This window comes from Osmerus mordax, chromosome 5 (assembly GCF_038355195.1).
Source record: "Osmerus mordax isolate fOsmMor3 chromosome 5, fOsmMor3.pri, whole genome shotgun sequence".
Taxonomy (NCBI): domain Eukaryota; kingdom Metazoa; phylum Chordata; class Actinopteri; order Osmeriformes; family Osmeridae; genus Osmerus; species Osmerus mordax.
The window spans coordinates 19566499-19589827 of record NC_090054.1 but is presented as its reverse complement, the minus strand read 5'-3'; the positions used below and the strand labels follow the sequence as shown (position 1 = coordinate 19589827).

Sequence of the window (23329 nt, the reverse complement as noted above, 5' to 3'; positions counted from 1 at the left end):
TACTGTAAAGTTGTGTGAACAGTTGGTTCCTTGGGGGTGCCAGACTGTCACGTGACTCTTCAGTACTAATTGCTATCAGCTCTTGTCCCTCTGAGGCAAGAGTCCAGTCGGCTCTCGGATCGAGAGAACAAGGGCAAGCGAGAGAGAAAGAGGTGGGAGACACAAATCGTGGAAGTATCCAGCCAAGGTCAAGACTTTAATCATCATTGTCAGTCAGTGAACATCAGGATACTGCAGTATAATACTCTTCTAGTTTGGGGAACAGCACAGAGGCGCAACAATGATGACCCAAGTGGAGACGACGGTGCAATATGATAACGGATACAGCGAGGAGGACTATATGCCGCAGGAAGACGAGTGGGATCGGGACCTGCTGTTGGACCCTGCGTGGGAAAAACAACAAAGAAAGGTGAGTCTAGAAAATCCTGTGCCTGCTACTGACAAACTTCAGTTCATTTTTTACGCGCAGGAATTTCTGGTCAGCCGGCGCAATTCATACAAGGTGACATTGTAGGTACACGTCGTCTATTTCTGTACTTAGTATCGCGTAATGAATTAATTGAATTAACCGTTATTTTCGTTGAGTTCTATATCACAAACTTAATTTGTAGTTCCTGGTATTCAGTGCCGCCGGAGCAGGGCTCTGTCTTGGCTCCGGTTGAGGGGGATATTGACGGACGGATGCGGTGGGTACCAGCTAACAATAGCTCAATGAAGCAGCTCTCGAGACTGTTGCCATTCCACTGATAGGCGTGGAATGCAAACTGTCAACAGATGCTGCTAACACATGATGACGTCCTTGGGATTAGAATGGATGCTATATCTAATTTTAACCTCACGACCAAAAGGCATTATAGTGGGTTAATCCAGTGCCCTTGGTGTGGAATTCTTTTGTTTATAGAAACCACACAAAATACACTGCATACAGTGGCTGTATATAGTTATACTTATCCTACAGGATAGAATTATCAAGACTCTTGAATGTACAAGTCCATTAAATGTAGGTATTTCCCAAGTATATTTAATGTGGGTAATTCCACTTTTAAAGTCACTCAAATTAATAAAGAGGAGAGATCACACACTGTAAATGTGTACCCATGCAGCGCATGTAATTACCACACAGTCACGTGGGATTTGTTACCCGTTGAGGCCCTCTCGGTTGCCTTTCTGGCGACTTAAGGAAATCCCTGTAATAGCTTTACCTAATCATTGCACGTATAGCTTCAATCCTCTTACCCATCCAGAGCCACGGAGGAATACAGCTGTAATCATGCAATACCTGGCAGCTCCACCCACAGAGCCGACATCATCTGCTTCTTCAGTGTACCACTCCTAGCATGTCGGCTCTGACACCCACCGGATGTATGGACCATGTATACTAGGGGTGTCAAATCCTGGTCCTAGATGTTTCCCTGCTCCAGCACACCTGATTCAAATGAATGGGTTGTTATCAAGCTTTGTGGAAGCCTGATAACGATAATTCATTTGACTCAGGTGTGCTGGATCAGGGAAACATCTAAAACGTACAGGACAGCGGCTCCCGTTGACTGACACAATGTGACTTTGTGAAAGTCATAATGTGACTTTGTGAAAGTCTCTGTGTACAATGTCGATATCCTACCCACCATGCACTTTATACAGGCTTCTCCACAGACCCAGAAGAACCAGCCTCTTAAACGACAGGCCCGGGTGGTCCTCTCTGGACTGACACATGGGTATATTTAGCTGTGATCGTCAGGGGGTGTTGGAGCCAAGAGAGAGGGGTGGCGGAGGGGGGTTAGAGAGGTCGGCCGGGTCGGGTCTGGAGGGCCCGCCGCGTTTTTTAACGAGAGGACAGCAGTTCAATGTCATCACGCCATCCGCTTTCTTTTGTGGCGTGGAATGTGGCCTTTGTTTCCGAAGCCTGTGATATTTCCATCTTAGCCTGGTCCCATGGAGCACGCGATGGCATCAGCCCTCTAGCCTTCTGAGAAGGCAGGAAGAACTTAAGGTCCTTACGTGCCCCAGGATCACCTGTGTGGCCCCTTCTAAAGATACATACATATATTTCTTTTGGGCTTTTCACAGCTTTTATTTCTGGACAGGAAAAGGAGGGAGATGTGCAGGAAATGACCTCAGTCGGATTCAAACCCAGGCCCCTAGTGGTCCCTTCTATCTATGCACTGTCAGCAATGTGACTGAAGCACACAAGCCTGTATACAGTATAGCACCAAACCCAAAACTAGTGGTGATACTGTGTGTACGGATGTTTACAAGGAAGATGGAGACAGACTGACTGACTGATTCCATTCAGCTTTTTTGGAACAACTCACTTTCAGCTTGGCCTGGTTGTAAAACCAGAGATGTTCTGAATGTGACATATAAAACGACTCGAATGCAGTCAATTTATAAGAAGCATAGAGAGAAGAATGTGTACTGTACATGTGACATTTTTGGTCATCTTGATATTGACTTGAATTTGTTTTCAAGCGCTGTCTGTTATCGTGATGACCACCAGAGCAGTCTAAATTTAACCTCTTATATCTTCTGGAATGTGCTCTGGGGTCTGCTTGGAGCTTTCATCTGCACTGTGCTGATCGCTTTCGGGCCCTGTAAGCTATTGAGTGACTTAAATATAAACATAGCAGGAGAGAGTGATCCTGTCTAAATTCAAACAAAGGGATCCAGTACTAAGGATGAACTCGTATTACAGTATAACAAAGTACTGTCAACGTTCCAGTAATGATAGCCAGGCCAGTGTGCTGTGAGGGTTGACAGACTGGCATGTACAGTAGGCAATTAAGCGTCCAATTTTGAGAAGAAGCGAAGATTGAGGTGGAGAGCGAGGGGTTAATTGACCCCTAGCAAATGGGTTAATCTGGATATGTGACACTTGTCATAGTGGCCAGAGTCAATACAATTTACGGTCTTAAGCGACGACCTGCTAAGCTGTCTCCCTAAAGTTTATTTACAGCTGGGATGTAAGGATGAGTGTGTCCTAGTCTATGGTGGCACAGTAGAATACATTTTACACAGCAAACAGACGTGAATAGATTTGCTTCTGAAGTTTGTGTTTTATTGTTTTAGAGTAGTGCAGAAAACCAGGAAAACTATTGTCTGTCCCTCTTCCTATTCCATCCTGCCCAGATTCACAACCACTCCTCATCCCAGGGCATGACATGTACATGTTCTTTATGAGTTTATTCTAGCCCTTTCTCGCCTAGACCTTCACAGCATGGTGCAACTCCCACCTGAGGAAAGCAGGAACACAGATTGAGAACATCGAGGAAGACTTTAGAAATGGCCTTAAACTCATGCTGCTCCTGGAAGTTATTTCAGGTAATTTACATCTCTGCAATATACTGTCTCTCGATTACTAGCCTATACTTCCATTGCTCCAGATGGGTGTTCAGCAGCTTTTCAAAGGAGCAGCAACACATGCCTGAAGACGTCAATTGCTCGATCCTGTTTTATTTCTTGACTTCTCTTTCTGCAGGGGAGAGGTTACCCAAGCCTGACAGAGGGAAGATGCGTTTTCACAAGATAGCCAATGTCAACAAAGCCTTGGACTTCATCACAAGCAAAGGAGTCAAGCTGGTCTCCATCGGAGCTGAGGGTGAGAGAATTATTTTATACTGTTCAGAAAATTGCTGTGATAACCCAAGCCTCTATAAGAACTAAACCAATATCCTCCTCTCAAGTCAGAAGTATTAGTAACATAATCTTACTGAAGAGCTAGTAGTATGTAACAGCATTTAGCTGTTTGTCTTCTGTAGAGATTACGGACGGGAACATTAAAATGACTCTGGGAATGATCTGGACCATCATCCTCCGTTTCGCCATCCAGGATATCTCTGTGGAAGGTACCTGTCATAGGATACGAGCCCGCTAGAGGACCTTCCTCCATTCTCACATGACCTTCATTACACTAATAATAGTCATAAAATAGTACTTGATATATCAGAGGATCTGCTTCCCAGAAACCTCGGCTAAAGAAGGCCTTCTGCTTTGGTGCCAGAGAAAGACCGCCCCCTACAGGAACGTCAATGTCCAGAACTTCCATGTCAGGTGAGAACTTTCGAAATCGTTTTTTTTTTTTTCTGTACTCATTAAGTAAACCACTTATAGAAGTGTGACAACAAAGGTCACGCAAACGTTTCAATGTGAATGACCTTGAGGCAGTGAACGCCGGGGAGAGTGTTGTATTGAGTCCTGTGTCGACCTTTTGAACCCTGACCTCTGACTCTCTCTGCTCATTGGCTGGTGAAGCTGGAAGGATGGCCTGGCCTTCTGTGCTCTGATTCACAGACACAGACCCGACCTCATCGACTACGCTAAGCTCAACAAGGTGTCCAGCACAACCCCAAACCGTACTAACAGGGATCGTTCACTCCCAACAATTAAGCCTGTTGAAACAGTGAAAAGAAACTACACTGTTATTCCAAAAGTGTTTTTAACAGAAACGTTAAATACAAATGGAATCGGTTTGCAGTGACTACTGACACACTGTCAAGTTGAATGAGATTTGATTATCCTTGGTGTGTGTTTTCATTCACCCCTTGCCCCCTACTGATGTTTTGTGTTCACCTCTTCACTTCCTGATTTGCTGTCTTCTCCCTTCCTGTTGTTGTTGATGTTGTGATCCAAGCTGGAAGAATGGGTTAGCCTTCTGTGCTCTGATCCATAAGCACAGGCCTGAACTGATCAACTACCACTGCCTGAAGGTATTTCAGGAGCAGCACCGTGTTTGGACCGTTATTCTCTGTGGTAGTTGACTAGTACGTTTTTGTAGAGATCTAAACTCAGTGTGTAGTAGGTAAACGCTTCCAGACGTAGTGGGGTTCTGCGTGAGATGTATGAAAGACTGAATAGCCTCAGTGTAGTAGATTAGAAATACTAGATTTTAGTTGTGTTAACTTTACCGGTAGTCAGGATGGAAACAGCCCTCTACGTCGAACCCAGTCGAACTCTACGAGATGGCAGCAACTCTGTGTTGTCCCTGAATAGCTGTGGAAATGTGAGCCGGTCAGGACAGCCATGGCTTTACCTCAGCTGTGACTGAGAGACCCACACCATGGCATGGATGCTCTTTATAGAACCATCAGATCAATCCTGGTTGGGAATATAGGGACAATGTCATATTCGTGATTCTGTCCTAGTTAAAGGGCTATTACGCCAAATAAGGATAACAAAGGACAGCTGATGGCAGACAGACAGATGGACATATCATAACTGACTGAAAGGGACAAACACACACACACACACACACACACACACACACACACACACACACACACACACACACACACACACATACACACACACACACATACACACACACACACATACACACACACACACACACACACACACACACACACACACACCTACACCCACTGAGCCCAGACAGGTCTTGTCAGCTGTTGGGTCTGGCTCCAGGTGAGTGGGCCCAGTAAGCCTTAACCGTAAGCCTGATGAAACGGCCCAGTGTGTGTGTGTGAGGGGGGGGGGACAGGGCCCAGGCCCTCTGGCATCTCTGCAGCTGCTTCTGCCCTGTAGCAGTCACCCCCCCCACCGCCCCCCCCCCCCCCCCACATTTGGTGATAGGAGAACAGTGAAACACACAGAAGGGAACAACACCAGCAGCATTATCCCCCCCCCCCCCAGTAAACACTCCAACTCATCCTGCCCCTTTAACTAAACCGGGTTACTGTCCCTTCAGTTAATCCTGTTAATCACTGTGTGTAAAAGGAATATACCTTCATGGTTTACACATGTCACAATTCACAGCGTGTTGTTTATGGGTGTCATATGTAGTCCCCGTCCCCACGATCTGTGATGAGCTTTGTCTCAATTTTCAGGACGATCCTATGGGTAACCTGAACCTGGCTTTCGACATTGCAGAGAAACACCTGGACATTCCCAAAATGCTGGACGCCGAAGGTAATGTTTGCACGGGACACTACGGCCGCTGAAATCACATGCATACTGCTTTTCTCCGCCGTTGAGTGTCATAAAAACGGCTGTTCAGGAGGGGTCAGCGGACAGTTCCGTTCCAGCGAACGTGGAATTTAGATGAATGAAATGAGCCGATCGTGAGAGACTACAGTATGGATGCTAAGCTCGCTACCTGGTCTCCCCTCCACACAGATATAATGGGCACAACCAGGCCTGACGACAGGACGGTCATGACTTATGTGTCAAGTTACTATCACACCTTTGCAGGTGTTCAGAAGGTGAGGGTGCCGTAGCCCTAGTGTACGCCTGCCCTCCAAAATGTGCCCTGCTCAGAAACCTCCCATCCGTGGATTCCTCCCTTACCGATACCCCACAACCTACCAAGTTTAGTATAGCCCTTTCAGTGAAGATTCTTAGATGTGCTAGATCCTAAGGTGACCTGGGTGTGTTCCATCTTTCTGTATTTCTACGCCATGCTCTCTCCCAGGTTTGTGCTCCCTCTTACCCGGTGCTCCATTTTCCTGCCCTCCAAACTTCCTGTTATCATCCTCTGCCCCCCTCCCTCTCCCTCCTGTAGACATCATCAACACCCCTAAACCCGATGAGAGAGCTATCATGACCTATGTGTCCTGCTTCTACCATGCTTTTGCTGGGGCCGAGCAGGTACACAGCTTGCACCATCAATCTTGTGAGATAAAATAAAGTGCTTTTGTTTTTGCGTGACGATAATAATATGACCTCTACCTCTATCCTCGCCTATCTTTTCTTCTCTATTTTCTCTCCCTTCCTCCGCAGGCAGAGACGGCTGCAAACAGGATCTGTAAGGTGCTGGGTGTCAACCAGGAGAATGAGAAAATGATGGAGGAGTATGAGAGACTGGCCAGTGAGGTACTGAATAATAGCAAATTCTACCATATAAACAGATAGTTCTCGCCATGCAATTTGATTGGTCTGTTTTGGCATTCCAGGAGTGGTGTTATTTTACAATATTCAAAAGAGAGACATTGATATACATAGTCTTATTTTGAAAATAAAAACGACCAAAGCAACCCCTCTTCAGCTCACCTCTAAACACTCAGCCAGTGGCTCAGTCAGTCTGTCCGTCCAGCGTTTCAAACCGGCCCCGTCCTGTAGCTCCTGGAGTGGATCCGCCGGACCACGCCCTGGCTGGAGAACCGGACCTCGGAGAAGACCATGGTGGAGATGCAGCGGAAGCTGGAGGACTTCCGGGACTACCGCCGCATGCACAAGCCCCCCAAGGTGCAGGAGAAGTGTCAGCTGGAGATCAACTTCAACACCCTGCAGACCAAGCTGCGCATCAGCAACAGGCCCGCCTTCATGCCCTCCGAAGGCAAGATGGTGTCTGTAAGTGTTAGACTCATCCCTCAGGACAGAACACACTGATTATATATTTCTGTCGGTTCATATGTTCGGTGCTGTGAAGTGATGTGTTATTCAATAAATGACCTTGATCCAAATCCGGTTTATTGCCAAGTAAGTTTACATAAACGACACATAGTCTGTTGCAGTCTGTTACTGTGCAGAGTGAGATGTGTGGATGTTGACTGTGTGTTTGCAGGACATTGCCAGTGCGTGGCAGGGTCTGGAAGGGGCAGAGAAAGGCTACGAGGAGTGGCTTCTCACTGAGATCCGCAGGCTGGAGAGACTCGACCACCTGGCTGAGAAGTTTCGCCAGAAAGCCACCACCCATGAGACCTGGGCCAGTGGTCAGTCTGAGCTCTGACTGTCTGTGTCTGTGTCTGTGTCTGTCTGTCTGAGCTTCCTGCTATGTTTAAACAGATGTAAGAACATAATTGATAAGATCCCCCAAATCCTCTTGACAATTGGGATTAACCAGTACGTTGGATTATCTGTCGTACAGCATTTAGTAGACTCTCTATTATAAGTCTCACGCTCTCTACCCATCCTGATCTCTGTTTGTGTGTGTGCGTGTCTGTGTGCTTATACCCCAGGAAAGGACCTGATACTGTCTCAGAAGGACTTTGAGACAGCCACTTTGACAGAGGTGCGAGCGTTGCTACGGAAACACGAGGCCTTTGAGAGTGACCTGGCAGCCCACCAGGATAGGGTAGAGCAGATTGCAGCCATCGCCCAGGAACTCAAGTACGATAGCCCTTTTTAAATACAACACTTTGAATTTGAAATCATCTCAAGGATTGTTCTGAATATTTGTCAAAAGTATTCCATCTTTGGGCACCATCTACCTCTTCGTAAGGTGGGTTAACATTAGTGTTTGCCCAACCATAAATCAGATACTTTGGGGGTTCCCTCAGAAACTGACACGTTAGATGTCAAATGTCAATAGATTGTCCTATCAGCAATTTCAAGACTTGGGTCTTAAAACCCTCCGTTCTGATAGGTATTTCTGAAGATAACTGCTCCTAAAGTTGGATATGTCAGCAGACACTGAATGTGATCCTCTCTCTGACTGTCTGCGTGCAGTGAGCTAGACTACCATGATGTGGCTGCAGTCAACCAGCGGTGCCAGAGCATCTGTGACCTGTGGGACCAGCTGGGGACCCTGACCCAGAAGAGGAGGGAAGTCCTGGAGGTGAGGCCATCCTAGAGGACGCCATTTTGTTTCTTGCTGTGATCACACTGTTTATGAACCTGGCCTGGTTAGATGGGATTAATGCTGGATCAGCAAGATCCAGTTCTAAATATTTCAAACTACCGGTGCACCATCTTTTCAAATTTGGCAAGTAAATCAGTAAATATTATTCAGATCCAAACTGAACATTGTTAATTAAAGTTCCAAGAACTTTTGACTAAAGACTGAAACCGGAATAATAGTAATTGGGTTTCTAATATAAATTTGGCTAGGGAGGGATTATAGAGGTGCAGTGTAGATGATAAGGCTGTTCTGTCCAGTATTTGGATGAAAGCCCACTGACCACTTCCTCTGAGCCTCGAGTCCCTGTTGTGAGGGCCCCTGAGCAGGGCCTGGGATTAAGGTGACTGACAAGGGCTGGTGTCGGGCCCTGCCCTGGCCTGATGGGGGGTGGGGAGGGGGGGCTAATCCATAAAGACAGCCATGCCAAACTACATCAGGTCATGTCAATGTGATGCATCCTGGGATTAGTAGTGCAAACAGGGCTGCGAGCGTGCTGGTCGATGTTGGTTGAACAGGGTGCTGTTTCCTCTGTCCTGGTTTCCAGAGGACAGAGAAACTGTTGGAGACGATTGATCAGCTGTTCCTGGAGTTTGCCAAGAGGTCTGCTCCCTTCAACAACTGGATGGAAGGAGCCATGGAGGACCTGCAGGACATGTTCATTGTTCACACTATTGAGGAGGTCCAGGTACATGTACACTCCTGCACACGCACAGTGCTAGGATCATCAAATCTCAGGATGTATTTTTTAGAATGTATAGTAATCTTTACAACACTTTAAGGGGATTACTCAAATGAAGGTAAACGCAAAAAAATACTTCATTGAATTAATTAACAGATTGTAGAGATTTACTTTATGCTTAGATTTGAGGGGGGGGGTTACAGTAAAGTAACATCATTAAAACGGTAACACGTACAATCCCTGTGTTGATTCTGTTCCTTATCTGCATTTCTGTCCCTCCCTCTTCTCTCCTATCCTCCCGTTCCCTCTCGTTCCAACCTGTTCCTGCAGAGTCTGATCGCAGCTCATGAGCAGTTCAAGGCCACTCTCCCCGAAGCAGAGGGAGAGAGACAGGCTATCGTTGGGATCCACAACGAGGTGCAGAAGATCTCCCAGAGCTACGGCATCAAGGCTGACATCCACAACCCCTACAGCACCATCACCACTGAGGAGCTTCTTATCAAGTGGGATAAGGTACAGCTGCATCTCCCTGACACACACACACACACACCCCCAACACACTCGAACACCCATACAAAAGAAAGCATCTTTCTCATTTTGTGTTTACATTTAGTCATTTAGCAGACGCTCTTATCCAGAGCGACTTACAGTAAGTACAGGGACATTCCCCCGAGGCAAGTCGGGTGAAGTGCCTTGCCCAAGGACACAACGTCATTAGGCACGGCCGGGAATCGAACCAGCAACTTTCTGATTAATAGCCCGATTCCCTAACCGCTCAGCCATCTGACTCCGTGTTTGTTGCTTTTGCTTGTGTTGGTGTGAGCAGGTGAAGAAGCTGGTTCCTCAGAGAGATGGTTCCCTCCAGGAGGAACTGGCACGGCAGCATTCCGACGAAAGGCTCAGACGGCAGTTTGCTGCCCAAGCAAACCTCATTGGACCATGGATCCAGACCAGGATGGAGGTCAGATAGGGCATGCAGATGGCCTTGTCCTTCTCATACACACAACTCCTTTTTTTTTTTTTTAACACATCTTGGGTTGGCTTACAGCCTCTTAATAATTTACAAACATTCATGGCAGGGATTATCTGATGAAACGAACCTTGAATCGTATTTCGGTAAAGGGCAATCAGGAAGTTCAACTCCAGAACGGTGTGTGTTTCTGACAGGAGATTGGCCGTTGCGCTCTGGAGATAGGTGGGACTCTGGAGGACCAGATGACTCAGCTAAAGCAGTGCGAGCACATCATAGTCGCCTACAAACCCAACATCGATAAGCTAGAGGGAGACCACCAGCTCATTCAGGAGTCTCTGGTGTTCGACAACAAGCACACCAACTACACCATGGAGGTAAAACCTTGCACGGAGAAAACAAGGAACAAATACAATTAGAATCATTAAAAACTAGAGTAAAACTAGTTCCAAAACAAAAGGGAAAATGTTGACCTGTGAAATGAATATAATTTTTACGAGTTTGTTCATTTAGTTCATTCGTTGTCTCTGAGTCTAACTGCGTTTGTCCGCAGCACATTCGTGTGGGCTGGGAGTTGCTCCTCACCACCATCGCTCGCACCATCAACGAGATCGAGACCCAGATCCTGACCCGCGACGCCAAGGGCATCAGCCAGCAGCAAATGCACGAGTTCCGCTCGTCCTTCAACCACTTTGACCGGGTACAGTGCTCCGCCCTCGCAGCCCCATCGGCCCGTTTCTAAAGGAAACTTGAGGCTTCGCAAACACCCTACCCCCCCCCCCCCCCCCCCCTCCCCCCCCCACCGCTGCAGTCAACTGTACTCAAACCGTACAAACGAACCAGTGGCTGACAATATTTTTTTTTTTATAAACGTAAAACTCGAAACCTTTAACTGAACCTTTAGTTAGTTGGTTAGTTCAATGATACCATATCACTAACAAAAACTAACTTTCTAATTTCCCATCCAGAAGCTGCATAAGGAAAGAGGGGTAAAATCTACCGTCACGTGGCTATAAACTGCTATAGTAGCTCACTAGCACACTGGGGTGCTTTACTATAGTACGTAGTGGTAGACTTCCATGCTAGAAAACGGCAAGATATGAATTAGACCCTCGGTACACATCTCAGTGTTTCTAACCCGGCTCTCTGACACGGCCTCAGGAGAACATGGGCAAGCTTCGTCATGAAGAGTTCAAGGCTTGCCTCATCAGCCTCGGCGGTGTGTGCAATGACAAGCAGGTACTCACACAGAGAGTCCTTCCTCCTCTCCTGGCCTACTCACCTCCTCCTCTTCTGACCTAATCGCCCCGCCCTTCCTTAGAAAGACCAAGTTGGTCTTTGCTGAAGCACTTGCTTTATAAGAACGAGTCCTAAAGGGGAATCTCCTTTCTCTCTCCCCATCTTTTGTCGTCGCTATCCAACTGTGTTTGTGTGTGTTCGATGTTTGAGGTTGGGTCTGTGCTTCTCTTCTCCGCTGCTTTCCCACCCATGTCCTGCTCCTGGACCCTGCCTCTCTCCTCCTCCTCCACCCACCCTCCTGACCCCTGACTGGACACCACCTGTAGAAGAAGCACGGTGCGATGGACACCGATGACTTTAGGGCCTGTCTGATCTCCATGGGTTACGACTTGGTAGGGTTTCACTGTGATCACTGAGAGATGTTGCACACCAATGAATACACTGTCTGCTTTCAACTTGTTGTATTATCGGCAAAACACTTTACATTAACATGTAACTACATAGCAGCAGCTAAAGTAGAGGCATTGTAGGTGTATAGCCATATGCAAGGGACGGCCACTCCTAATGTTTATATTAGCTGTTTTTGTCAGGGACCATGCACCTAATCATGGTTTATGTACGTACGCCAGCTTTTAGCAGAATGCTCATTTTCTCCACATCACTGTGTAATCCTTAATGTCTGGATTGGGTTACGCCCACCTGATGACTGGCCAATAACAGCCCAGCGTAGATGGTGCAGACGAGAAATGTTGATGATGCTACGCCGTCTATTCACTACAGCACTGAGTACACACCACACAACCAAAACATACACACACACCACTCACACACACCACACAACCAAAACATACACACACAACTCACACAACACACACACAATCAAGCATCATGTCCTCCATCTCTGAAGTCTCTGTCTAATCACCTCTCCCTCCCACCTATTGTGGAAAAGGCATTAGAGAACTACACTGTGTGTTACACTTTGAGAAGAGCTGTCTACTATCTCACAAGTCGTGAGGTTACATTTACATTTAGTCATTTAGCAGACGCTCTTATCCAGAGCGACTTACAGTAAGTACAGGGACATTCCCCCGAGGCAAGTAGGGTGAAGTGCCTTGCCCAAGGACACAATGTCATCTGGCACGGCCGGGAATCGAACTGGCAACCTTCTGATTACTAGCCCGATTCCCTCACCGCTCAGCCACCTGACATTGAAAGACAATGCTAATAACATGTACTGCCTCGGCCTCACCCTCCCTCTGTGTGTCTCGGGGTCAGGGTGAGGTGGAGTTTGCCAGGATCATGATGATGGTGGACCCCAGTGCCACCGGGATGGTTTCTTTCCAGTCCTTCATCGACTTCATGACCCGAGAAACTGCTGACACTGACACGGCAGAGCAAGTGGTGGCTTCTTTCAGGATCTTGGCTGCCGATAAGGTGTGTGTGTGTGTGTGTGTATGTGTGTAGTAGAAGTGTAGAAGATGTGTAGAAATGTTCCTGAGAAAAGAATCTGAAATGGTGACAACACGATAACGTCCATCTGGGTTTAGTAGCTAATTCATTGTTCTAAATTAAGGTTTTTACAAAAAAATATATAATATTGTAACTTCAAACAACCCTTGCTAAAAGTGCTGTATTTGTGCTATACTGCCCCCTGGTGTTTGTCCCCCAGCCTTTCATCCTGGTGGAGGAGCTACGGAGGGAACTGCCCCCTGACCAGGCAGAGTATTGCATCATGAGGATGCCCCCTTACCCTGGTCAGGGAGGTCCACCAGGGGCGCTAGACTACACTGCCTTCTCCACCGCACTCTACGGAGAGAGTGACCTCTAAGACCGCAAACCCCTTTAAATGTACACTGACAAGACAGGCTAAACGTCAGTTGGTTCGACGTACAGTGGGTGTGTTTTAGTTCACTAATAGCATCCGATGTTTATCACATCTCTTGTTTGATCAGTGCCTATGTCCAGGAACACAGCTATGAGTTTAATTCTGATTCCTGAGATTCTTTCTCTGGTATTTTCGGTATAACAGGATTGTTTAACGCTATTGAAAATTAGTTATTTATAATTCAAATACTAGTGTGGTGATGACATAAATGTGGAGACTTGGTGCCTATGCAAATGCTTGACACATATCATTATTGATCTGCTATCATAAGAAGCCATGTTACCCGTGTGATTGATTTGAATTTACACATGCAAGTCATAACAGAGGGAACATTGTACACACTATCTTTTTAAAACAGAATTAGTTACTTTGTACTGATTAAATGAATTGAAACATACAACCTTGCCTCTTTGATAATGTCGCTAATTGCCTTGAATCCTACTGAATTCCAACAAACTTTGTATCAAACCTTAAATAGGGTTTAGGCTGCATAGTTTGCTAACAGGCAGTGAATGCTCTCATTTAAGTCCTGGGGTGGATGAGAATGCAAACACAGTATTCAGTCTAAAGCAGCCCATGTTGGTACTAGGGCAGGGCAGTATACTTTTAATCTGTACAAAACCAATGATCAAGTGAATCAATCATCCAATAAAACCCTCTTTGTGTTGAAATCAATTCTCTTGTCTCTTCTGTATTGAATCTGACTCATGTTAAACCTAGTTCATGTTTGAGATTAGCTAGGATGAACAAAGCAAAAATACATTTCCCACAATTCATTGTTATTTAAGATAAAAATCTGGGGTGATAAATAAATAGATACAGGCTATGAATAGTTTATAATCCTGGTCCTCGAGGGCCGCTGTCCTGCATGTTTTAGATGTTTCCCTGCTCCAGCACACCTGATTCAAATGAATTGTCATTACCCGGCTTCCACAGAGCTTGATAACAACCCATTCATTTGAAACAGGTGTGCTGGAGCAGGGAAACATGTAAAACATGCAGGACAGCGGTCCTCCAGGACCAGGATTGGAGAACCCTGGTTTATATTGTACTTTTTAAATTAATAACTGCTTACAATTGTCAATATTGAATTCTTAACAAGTTGCGGTTGCTGAATGATTTTTGTATCATTTATAAACTCTATTCATAATTGATTGTAGGAAACTGGTTAAACAAAGTATGTAATTAATTAGCGGTTCTAAATGCATACCGCCTAATCGTCAGTGCAATTTCTTTTTATGCGTGCATGCGACGTATGCATGCAATAGACGAATCTGTTTGTGGTCGAATCAATACGAGTCTTGACTCTCGAGTCAGTAGAAAGAGTCATTCAATTTGAACGAATCATTTGCGCGGATGCTAATCACACGGTTCCTGACAACGCGTTCGACTTTTTGAGTAAACGGCTTGTGGTAGAAGGCTGAGTTTAATCCAGAGCGGTGGTAATTTTACCACGTTAGCTTTCTTAAAATGGCAAGAACCATAGAGAGCGAGGATGAAATTCATTTTCTACGAACGGTGAGTAGCCTGTAGCCACTTGTACATACGAAATGCATTTAAAGAAATTGATCAAGACCTTTGAGGGACTTATTCACAGTTGAGTTTCCTCCATAATTCATATCATACTTTACATATTAGCAATATTCCCAAGACTGGGACGTATATTTTCAATCTGTCAGAAAATAAATTACTATCCTGCTTGTATTGTTATTGTGTATGGTAGGTGGCACAATGGTATACTTTCTAAACTTTACCAACAGTTCAAAATGTGTTATGTATTTATTATTTTACCTCAAACTATTCTTGAGACAATGAAACATCATAGTTGTTCTTTTCACCGCAGGGTGTCTCTGCGCTCTTATAAGGACATCTCATAGATGGCACCTCATTGACTCTGGAACACCATGTTATATTGCCTCTGCGTCTCCTTGTGTATACAGCGCAATGTTTTATTTTCCAAACTGTTTATATGAGCCTGCCGAGCTTTGTAAGCACAGACAGGGGATGACTAGGAATGTCAGGCCCCATCACAAGACATGGCTGCGGGCTCCATAAAATATGGATTAATGTTGGCCATGTAAATCCAACCCATCCATAACTTATCCCTGAATCATTCTGTCTCTTTACAACGCTCCCACCCAAGGCGTCCCGATTCTGTGTGCCCAACTGTGCGAGTGACATACTCCAGACGCCCTCTGATAAGGGACTGGAGTGTGTGTGTGTGGGGGGGGGGGGGGTTATGGCCGGGGTCAGAGCACAAACTGACACCTCGGTGGTGGCATCTTGCCTGACAGAGGGGTGTCCGAGACCCTGTCTCTCTTCCTATCTCCGTGCAGCCTCCCTATAAGGCTGTCTGAGTGGATGAGGTGACCTGATTCTTCTGGTGAGCACTTCAAAAAGGAATTTAGGGCAGATTGAATAGGCCTGGGTGACCCTAAAGCAAAAGAGTGTGTCTGTATGTGGAAACGGTATTAATGTGTGTTTTAGGAAGAAGAAAAAATTGATTTTTTGATTTGTCTCACAGTAAGACACACACACACACACACACACACACTTGCAGGGAGCTGCTACACAAAGAACACACACGCGTGTGTGAGTGTGTCTCAGAGTGTGTGCATGCAGCTCATTGACCTGCCCTGTGTTTGCTGTCAGAGTGATGAGGTGGTCCTACAGAGTGCTTACACGTCCCAGCAAGAGCATCTGAAGCTGTGCCTGGCTGCAGAAGGCTACGGCTGCAGACTCTGCAGCCTGCAGTCCACCTCCCACTGCAAGGTAGGGGCCCATGCCTCACACACCTTAGGAACAGTTACTATGGAGAGAAACATGTTTGGGTATTTTTTTAATTTATTTTTTGAAGCTACAGGTCATGTATCCTATCTGCATGAATAAAAGACAAGAAGATCTCCTCCTATCTGCTTGAACAAAAGTTCCTGACATTTGAACGTATTGCATCTGTATTTTCCAGAATGTTCCCCCAGACTTGTCGGTGTGTGCCTTTGTGCTGGCCCAGTGTCTGTCTGTCAGAGCCTTGCAGGAGATGCTGGCCAACAGGGAGGACAAGGCTAATGGGGTGAGCAGCACTCCCTGGTCTATCTATGTGGAGCTCAATACTGCATGGGGGGGGGGGGGGGGGGGCGTTTGTTGTAGCCAGAGTTGCCTCATTGCTCTCACTGTGTGTTGCTTGTGTATGGTGAACGACAGCATTTATAGGTGCAGTATGATTCAGTCTCTGTTGTGTTCAGCAGATTGGACTGGGGGGAGGGAATCGTACCCTTCTCTATGGCCAGGCTGTTTTGCTACGACATTCCTACAGTGGAATGGTGAGCTTTCGTTACCAAAAGACTCATCTTATTATGGTCATCAACCTTACAAGACCTGTTCTCTGTTTGTGTTTGATTCTTGCTCCCAGGGAGTTGGCATTTAAAATCTGTTTTAATTTCCTTTAGTATCTCTGCTGCTTGTCCACATCCGGGTCGTCCACTGACAAGCTTGCTTTTGACGTGGGTTTGCAGGAAGATAACACAGGTATTCGTGACGTTTCTGAGATCTAACTTAACCGAGCCTTTGAGGGGAGTGATAGGGCTGCAGAAGTACTCATGTTGTTGCCCTCTGAACTGCAGGGGAGGCCTGCTGGTGGACCGTCCACCCCGCCTCCAAGCAGAGGTCGGAGGGGGAGAAGGTGCGTGTCGGTGACGACCTCATCTTTGTCAGCGTCTCGTCAGAGAGATACCTGGTGAGCGAGAACAACCGTTAACATTCATGATGAGATGGGGTCAGATGGCTGAGCGGTTAGGGAGTCGGGCTAGTAATCAGAAGGTTGCCGGTTCGATTCTCGGCCGTGCAAAATGACGTTGTGTCCTTGGGCAAGGCACTTCACCCTACTTGCCTCGGGGGGGAATGTCCCTGTACTTACTGTAAGTCGCACTGGATTAGAGCGTCTGCTAAATAACTAAATGAAATGAAAATGAAATGAGATAAACAGACATGGCAGTCTGTGGGGGATAAATTTTCCTTCGATGGCGTGGAGAAATACTTGTTGACTGGTTGCTTCGTTTTTCCTTACAGCATTTGTCTATCGGATGTGTGGTGGATAACAAGAGCGAGAGCGGGAATCTCATCGTGGACGCATCTTTCCAGCAGACACTCTGGAGCATCGCTCCAATCTGTTCAGGAGGCGGAATAGTTGAAGGTAGAATCTATAACAGAATCTAAGAACAATTCCGTGACAAAGACATGGATTAAGCCTAGTCCTAAAGTAAAGTAAAAATTCAGTGAAAGATCTCCATTGAAAAAGTGTTTTGTTAAGAACAAGTCTTAATCCTTGTCTGGGAAACTGGGCCTATACTGACAGTAACGGTTATGCTGAACGATAGGTTATCTAAAGGGCGGGGATACGTTGAGGTTTCTGCATGGTCACACGGACGAGTGTCTGACCATCCCCTCTACGGAACAGGGGGAGGAGCTACGAAGGTCAGTCAGACACCCGTCACCATACAAACGGAATGAAACCAGGAAGTAGCGGTGCCTTCCTTCATGAGGCCCAATCCTGTCTGTCTGTCTGCATGTCTGTCTGTCTGTCTGCCCAGGGTGGTGCACTATGAAGGGGGAGCTGTCTCCAGCCACGCCCGCTCTCTCTGGAGGCTGGAGATTCTACGTGTTGCGTAAGTCTGTCTTGCAGCAACCATTCCTGAACTGCGTCTGAACTCTTAAACCGTATCGTAACCATGACGTCCGATTGCCCAGGTGGAGTGGTAGCCACACACGCTGGGGTCAGCCGTTCCGCCTGCGTCATGTGACCACAGGGAGGTACCTAAGTGTGACGGAGGATCGAGGCCTCTTATTGGTCGACCGGGAGAAGGCGGAGGTCAAAGTCTCTGCCTTCTGCTTCCATCCCTCCAAGGTCAGAGGTCAAACAAGCATTGCTTTTACAATTCCCCTCACAAAAGTGTGGATCAATCAGATCCACAAACCTGTTGCTAAGGCTTGGTATCCAAATATAAGCTTCTGTATTATAGTTCACTATCACACCTTTCACACCATGGTGATTTATGAGCCGCTGGACAGAGATTTGTGAAAAAAACAAGCCCCCCCCCAAAAAAAAAATAATTCCGGTGTGAAACATAAATCACACAAAAATGTGCTATTTTCTCTCTGTTTGTGTTTATATATTTTGAGGATTATAAATTTGGGATTTGATTGACCTTGACTCCCCCTACAGGAGAAGCTGGAACCGTGGATGAAGAAGGATGTGGATGGCATGGGCGTCCCGGAGATCAAGTATGGAGACTCCCTGTGCTACGTCCAGCATGTGGACACTGGCCTCTGGCTCACCTACCAGGCTGTGGACGCCAAGGGTGCCCGCATGGGAGTGCTGCAGCGCAGGGTAAATAAGCACAGTGACAACAGCTTTGTCAGATAAAACTGATGGAAGTCTTTTATTCTGAAATCTTCTTAATTACAGTTGGTAACGTCGGAACTCTTAAAGGCTCAATATGAGGAGATTTTAAGTATTGTAAAAAAAAAAAAGTATGATTTACCCATGCAGTGCCAGCATTTAAAATAATCCCATCATGCTCTGCTCTCCTCACTAGGCCATCGTGCATAGTGAGGGTCACATGGATGACGGGCTGAGTCTGTCTCGCTCTCAGAGGGAGGAGTCTCACACAGCCAGACTCATCCGCTGCACTGTTCTCCTCTTCTCTCGCTTCATCAGGTACGACCAATTTACAGCCCTCTGGGAAAGCTCAGATAGGCATTCGGCCTGTTGGTAACACATCCACTCGGGTCATGTGATCTGAAATACCTCATAACCCATCAACTTGGGTCATGTGACCTGAAATACCCCATCCAGCTCTTGGGCAGTTTGCCAGAAATGTCAGCTCTTGGAGATATGTATTGCGGTTGTCTGGTTGTCTCTCATGTTCCTAACCTTCCTGTTTGTAGGAGACTGGATGGAGTCAGTCTGTGTGAGAACCTTCCAAATGCCAACGTGCAATTGGACACCGTGAGACTTAGTCTGCAGGATCTCATTGGCTACTTCCAGCCTCCAGAGGCGGGTCTTAGCCATGAAGTCCATCAAAACAGTGTGAGAGCATTGAAGAAAAGACAGAACCTATTCCAAGAAGAGGTAAAATAACGACGGTACAGTTGATCAGGTCTGAGGCTCTGATGACAAAGTTGCCTGCCTTTGTGTCCACTGTCCTCCCCGACTCTCTCGCTCTCTCGCTCTCTCTCTCGCTCTCTCTGACATACCTCCTTCCCCTCGTCTCCTGTCTCTCAGGGGGTCATTGGTCTTGTCTTGGACTGCATTGACCGTCTACACCTCTACAGCAGAGCCTCCCATTCGGCTGAAACTGCTGGGAGAGATGCTGGAGAAGACTGGGAGGACATCCTTAACTCCTTCTATGAACTACTGGGTGAGAAACACCACAGTTTGAGCTTACCAGAACATATTTCATACATGACATTACATACCTTCAGGTTAAAGTGTCTGTGTGTCTAATGTGAGTTGTGGCCTGGGCTTCCTCCTCACCAGCGGCCCTCATCAGGGGAAATCGTAAGAACTGTGCCCAGTTTTCTGGGTCTCTGGACTGGCTGGTCGGCAGGCTGGAGACCCTGGAGGCCTCCACTGGTAGGGAGAAACTGGAGACGCTACATATCCTCCCCTTATGTCCTCAGTATCATGTTACATGCATCTCATATATTCCTTAAAAGTATAATCGAGGCTTTTTCTTTTTTACCACAGTCAATATGTAGATTAGATAACAAAAACATTATGTTGATTACTAAAGAGATATCAAGGCTTTTTTTTTTTTTTTTTTTTACCGTATTCAGTATGTAGATTACGTAAACATTATGTTGATTAAGAGAACATTAACTGTGTGACTAAATGATGGTGAAATATGTAATTTAAGAGAGTCATTTGTCCAGTGATGCTGCTGTTGTATCGTAGGCGTCCTGGAAGTACTTCACTGTGTTCTGGTGGAGAGTCCAGAGAGTCTCAACGCCATCAAGGAAGGACACATCAAATCTCTCATATCTCTCCTCGACAAACACGGACGCAATCACAAGGCACGTGTGTGTGTGAATCAGGCCGTGTGTTTGAAGAGAAAAAGGCTGGTGTTATTTTTATTTACTAGTTTACCTCCCCAGGTATTAGACGTGCTGTCTTCCTTGTGCGTGTGCCACGGGATGGCAGTGCGATCCAATCAAAATCTGATCTGTGATAACCTGTTGTCCGAGAGAGACCTGCTTCTCCAGACTCACCTTATCAACCAGGTCACCAGGTATACTCAGAATGTCACAATATATCACAGTCATTTGATCAGGATAGGAGAAGAAATGTCATGAAAAGTCCTCCTGTCCTCTTCACTTCACCTCTTTTCCTCCACTCCTGTCCTCTTCTCTCTTCTCCTGTCCTCTCCTCTACTTACATTTACATGTAGTCATTTTCCCTCTTCTGTTCCCCCCTTCTCTTCTTCTCTCCTCAGCATGCGTCCTAACATCTTCCTGGCCATGACGGACGACTCTGCCCAGTACCGGCGCTGGTACTACGAGCTGGTGGTGGACCATGTGGAGCCTTTCCTGTCCCCTGAGCCCACTCACCTGCGTGTGGGCTGGGCCTGCGTGGATGGCTACCTCCCCTGCCCAGCTCAGGGTCACGGCTGGGGGGGAAACGGGGTGGGAGACGACCTCTGCTCCTACGGCTTTGACGGGCTGCACCTGTGGTCAGGTCAGAGGGGTTATCCTGGGGAACTAGGAGTGGAGTCAGGTGGCTGAGCGGTTAGGGAATCGGGGACTAGTAATCAGAAGGGCCGTGAAAAATGATTTTGTGTCCTTAGGAAAGGCACTTCACCCTACTTGCCTAGAGGGAATGTCCCTGTACTTACTGTAAGTCGCTCTGGATAAGAGCGTCTGCTAAATGACTAAATGGAAATGGAACTAGAAGTACTTTACATTCCAAAATATATATATATTTTTTACAACTCTAGCTCAAGGCTACTTTATTTACAGGGACAATAATATCAGAAATCAAACTTTATGTTTCTTCTATCATCTATTGTCATTCAGGTGGTGTTGGTCGGAAAGTCAGCTCTCCTTACCACCACCTGTTGAGGGCAGAAGATGTGGTCAGCTGCTGTCTGGACCTCTGCACACCCTGCATCTCCTTCCGTGTCAACGGCCAACCCGTCCAGGGCATGCTGGAGAACTTCAACATGGATGGGCTACTGTTTCCTGCGGTCAGCTTCTCGGCAGGGATCAAGTGAGGAGCTTGTGTAAAGTCGTTGCCTTCGATTTTTTCGGTTTTAATTTTCCTTTGTAAGACAGAATGCGATTTTTTTCTTCTTCTGGTCTTTTCTCGGTCTGAACACAGAGTGCGTTTCCTTCTGGGCGGTCGTCACGGAGAGTTCCGCTTCCTGCCCCCCCCCGGTTTTGCCCCGTGTTCGGAGGCTCTCCTCCCGAAGGTCAAACTGAGGCTGGAGCCGTGTCAGAGTTTCACCTCAGACCACCAGGACGGAATAAAAAACCTCCAAGGACCAAGCGCCCCTCTCTCACCGGCCACCTTCAACCCAGCTCCAGTAGACATCAGCCAGGTAGGATTAGATGCTACATACATACATACATACATACATACATACATACATACATGCATGCATACATACATGCATACATACATACATACATATATACATAAGCGTTATTTCAGACACTTACTAGGTCCATAGATTAAAAGACAACATACAAACATCACAAGGTACACTATTTTCTGAGGAGGCTCAGATGCCAGTGAGTCCACGCATTAAACGGAAAAGTATCGTACTGAACTTAGTGCCGGATTGGTCAGTACCAGGATGATACTGTTCATAGAGGTTGTAAGTCTGCAAATGCAGGGCAGGTGGGCACATCCACATTAACAAACATTTGGCTTGCAATGCTCCATCGCGGATCATATATTATATTCAACCATTCCCCTGACCGTCACAGGCAGAGGTGTTCACGTGCCTGATTTGTCCCCAGACGGTGTTGCCCTCCCAGCTGGAGCACATCTGCGAAAGGCTGGCTGAGAACCTGCAGGAGCTCTGGGTCGTGGACAGGGTGGACCTGGGCTGGACGTACGGACCGGTGAGTTCTAGTCTACGAGATGTTTGTGTTGTGTCTGAAGTGAATGTGTATGATCATATCCGTGTTTCCTATTCCTAGGTACGAGATGACAGTAAGCGGCAGGATCCCTGTCTGGTCGAGTTTTCCAAGCTTCCGGAACAGGAGAGAAACCACAAACTCCAGATGTCCCAGGACACACTAAGGTATACTCACTTCCTGTCCACTGAGATCTGTGATTGGTCAGTAACATGAGCGAGGTAACAGGCCGGTTTTTAGTTTCAATCTCAAGACTGATATGAAATATTTAGAAGGTTTTGGGATGCAACCAGTAGTTTGTGTTTTGTTTCTCTGTGTTTCTTTAAAAGGACTCTTCTTGCCTTCGGCTTCCATATCGGTCTGGCAGATGACCATGCTGATGAGGGTGTGAGATACATGAGGCTCCCTACCAAGTGTGTTATTCTTCAAACATAGTTAAAAAAAAAATACCTCAATCAATCAAACACAGCCTGTTCAGAACAGATCCTCTGCTGTAGGATAGTATGTGTTTCACCTGAAGTTAAGGATCCCTGTCCAGGTACGAGCAGCCCAGCGGGTACAGGCCGGCCCCTGTAGACGTGAGCCAAGTGACCCTGACCTCCGGCCAGGAGGGCGTGGTCGACCTGCTGGCTGAGAACGAGCACGACGTCTGGGCCTGGGACCGTATCCGACATGGGTGGACCTACGGAGTGCAGGTCAGTACCACATGCTGCCGAGGCAACGGCTGAGAAAGACGTTTTCTTCTCACTGCAAAAACAACCAATCAAATTTAAGCAAAAATATTCGTTTTGAGTTTGCTTCTGCTGAAACAGTCAGTACATGAAGGGCATTTGTGATGTTGCTGAA

General features: G+C 46.6%; 2 protein-coding genes across 2 annotated transcripts in view; both read left to right on the top strand.

Moving 5' to 3' along the window:
- The first annotated feature begins 218 nt into the window (after nucleotides 1-218).
- Nucleotides 219-14016, top strand: actn2b (actinin, alpha 2b). Its single transcript, XM_067236147.1, has 21 exons — nucleotides 219-409; nucleotides 3204-3318; nucleotides 3476-3595; nucleotides 3756-3842; nucleotides 3960-4047; nucleotides 4249-4327; nucleotides 5841-5922; nucleotides 6515-6600; nucleotides 6733-6825; nucleotides 7072-7302; nucleotides 7517-7664; nucleotides 7911-8061; nucleotides 8401-8509; nucleotides 9117-9257; nucleotides 9582-9764; nucleotides 10078-10212; nucleotides 10419-10598; nucleotides 10775-10921; nucleotides 11787-11852; nucleotides 12736-12894; nucleotides 13130-14016. The coding sequence occupies exons 1-21, from the start codon at nucleotides 281-283 to the stop codon at nucleotides 13286-13288; spliced, it is 2688 nt and encodes an 895-aa protein (XP_067092248.1). The 5' UTR covers nucleotides 219-280; the 3' UTR covers nucleotides 13289-14016.
- Nucleotides 14017-14815: 799 nt separating this feature from the next.
- ryr2b (ryanodine receptor 2b (cardiac)) overlaps nucleotides 14816-23329 on the top strand; it is a 45044-nt gene continuing 36530 nt past the window's right edge. The window contains exons 1-24 of the mRNA XM_067235730.1: nucleotides 14816-14863; nucleotides 15998-16117; nucleotides 16311-16442; nucleotides 16588-16665; nucleotides 16792-16870; nucleotides 16966-17078; nucleotides 17411-17534; nucleotides 17719-17815; nucleotides 17932-18006; nucleotides 18089-18245; nucleotides 18564-18728; nucleotides 18937-19058; nucleotides 19289-19472; nucleotides 19626-19761; nucleotides 19881-19976; nucleotides 20298-20416; nucleotides 20498-20631; nucleotides 20836-21077; nucleotides 21416-21608; nucleotides 21720-21939; nucleotides 22364-22468; nucleotides 22547-22650; nucleotides 22813-22896; nucleotides 23022-23178. Coding sequence (XP_067091831.1) covers nucleotides 14816-14863; nucleotides 15998-16117; nucleotides 16311-16442; nucleotides 16588-16665; nucleotides 16792-16870; nucleotides 16966-17078; nucleotides 17411-17534; nucleotides 17719-17815; nucleotides 17932-18006; nucleotides 18089-18245; nucleotides 18564-18728; nucleotides 18937-19058; nucleotides 19289-19472; nucleotides 19626-19761; nucleotides 19881-19976; nucleotides 20298-20416; nucleotides 20498-20631; nucleotides 20836-21077; nucleotides 21416-21608; nucleotides 21720-21939; nucleotides 22364-22468; nucleotides 22547-22650; nucleotides 22813-22896; nucleotides 23022-23178 — 3084 coding nt within the window. The remainder of the gene's footprint in view (nucleotides 14864-15997; nucleotides 16118-16310; nucleotides 16443-16587; nucleotides 16666-16791; nucleotides 16871-16965; nucleotides 17079-17410; nucleotides 17535-17718; nucleotides 17816-17931; nucleotides 18007-18088; nucleotides 18246-18563; nucleotides 18729-18936; nucleotides 19059-19288; nucleotides 19473-19625; nucleotides 19762-19880; nucleotides 19977-20297; nucleotides 20417-20497; nucleotides 20632-20835; nucleotides 21078-21415; nucleotides 21609-21719; nucleotides 21940-22363; nucleotides 22469-22546; nucleotides 22651-22812; nucleotides 22897-23021; nucleotides 23179-23329) is intronic.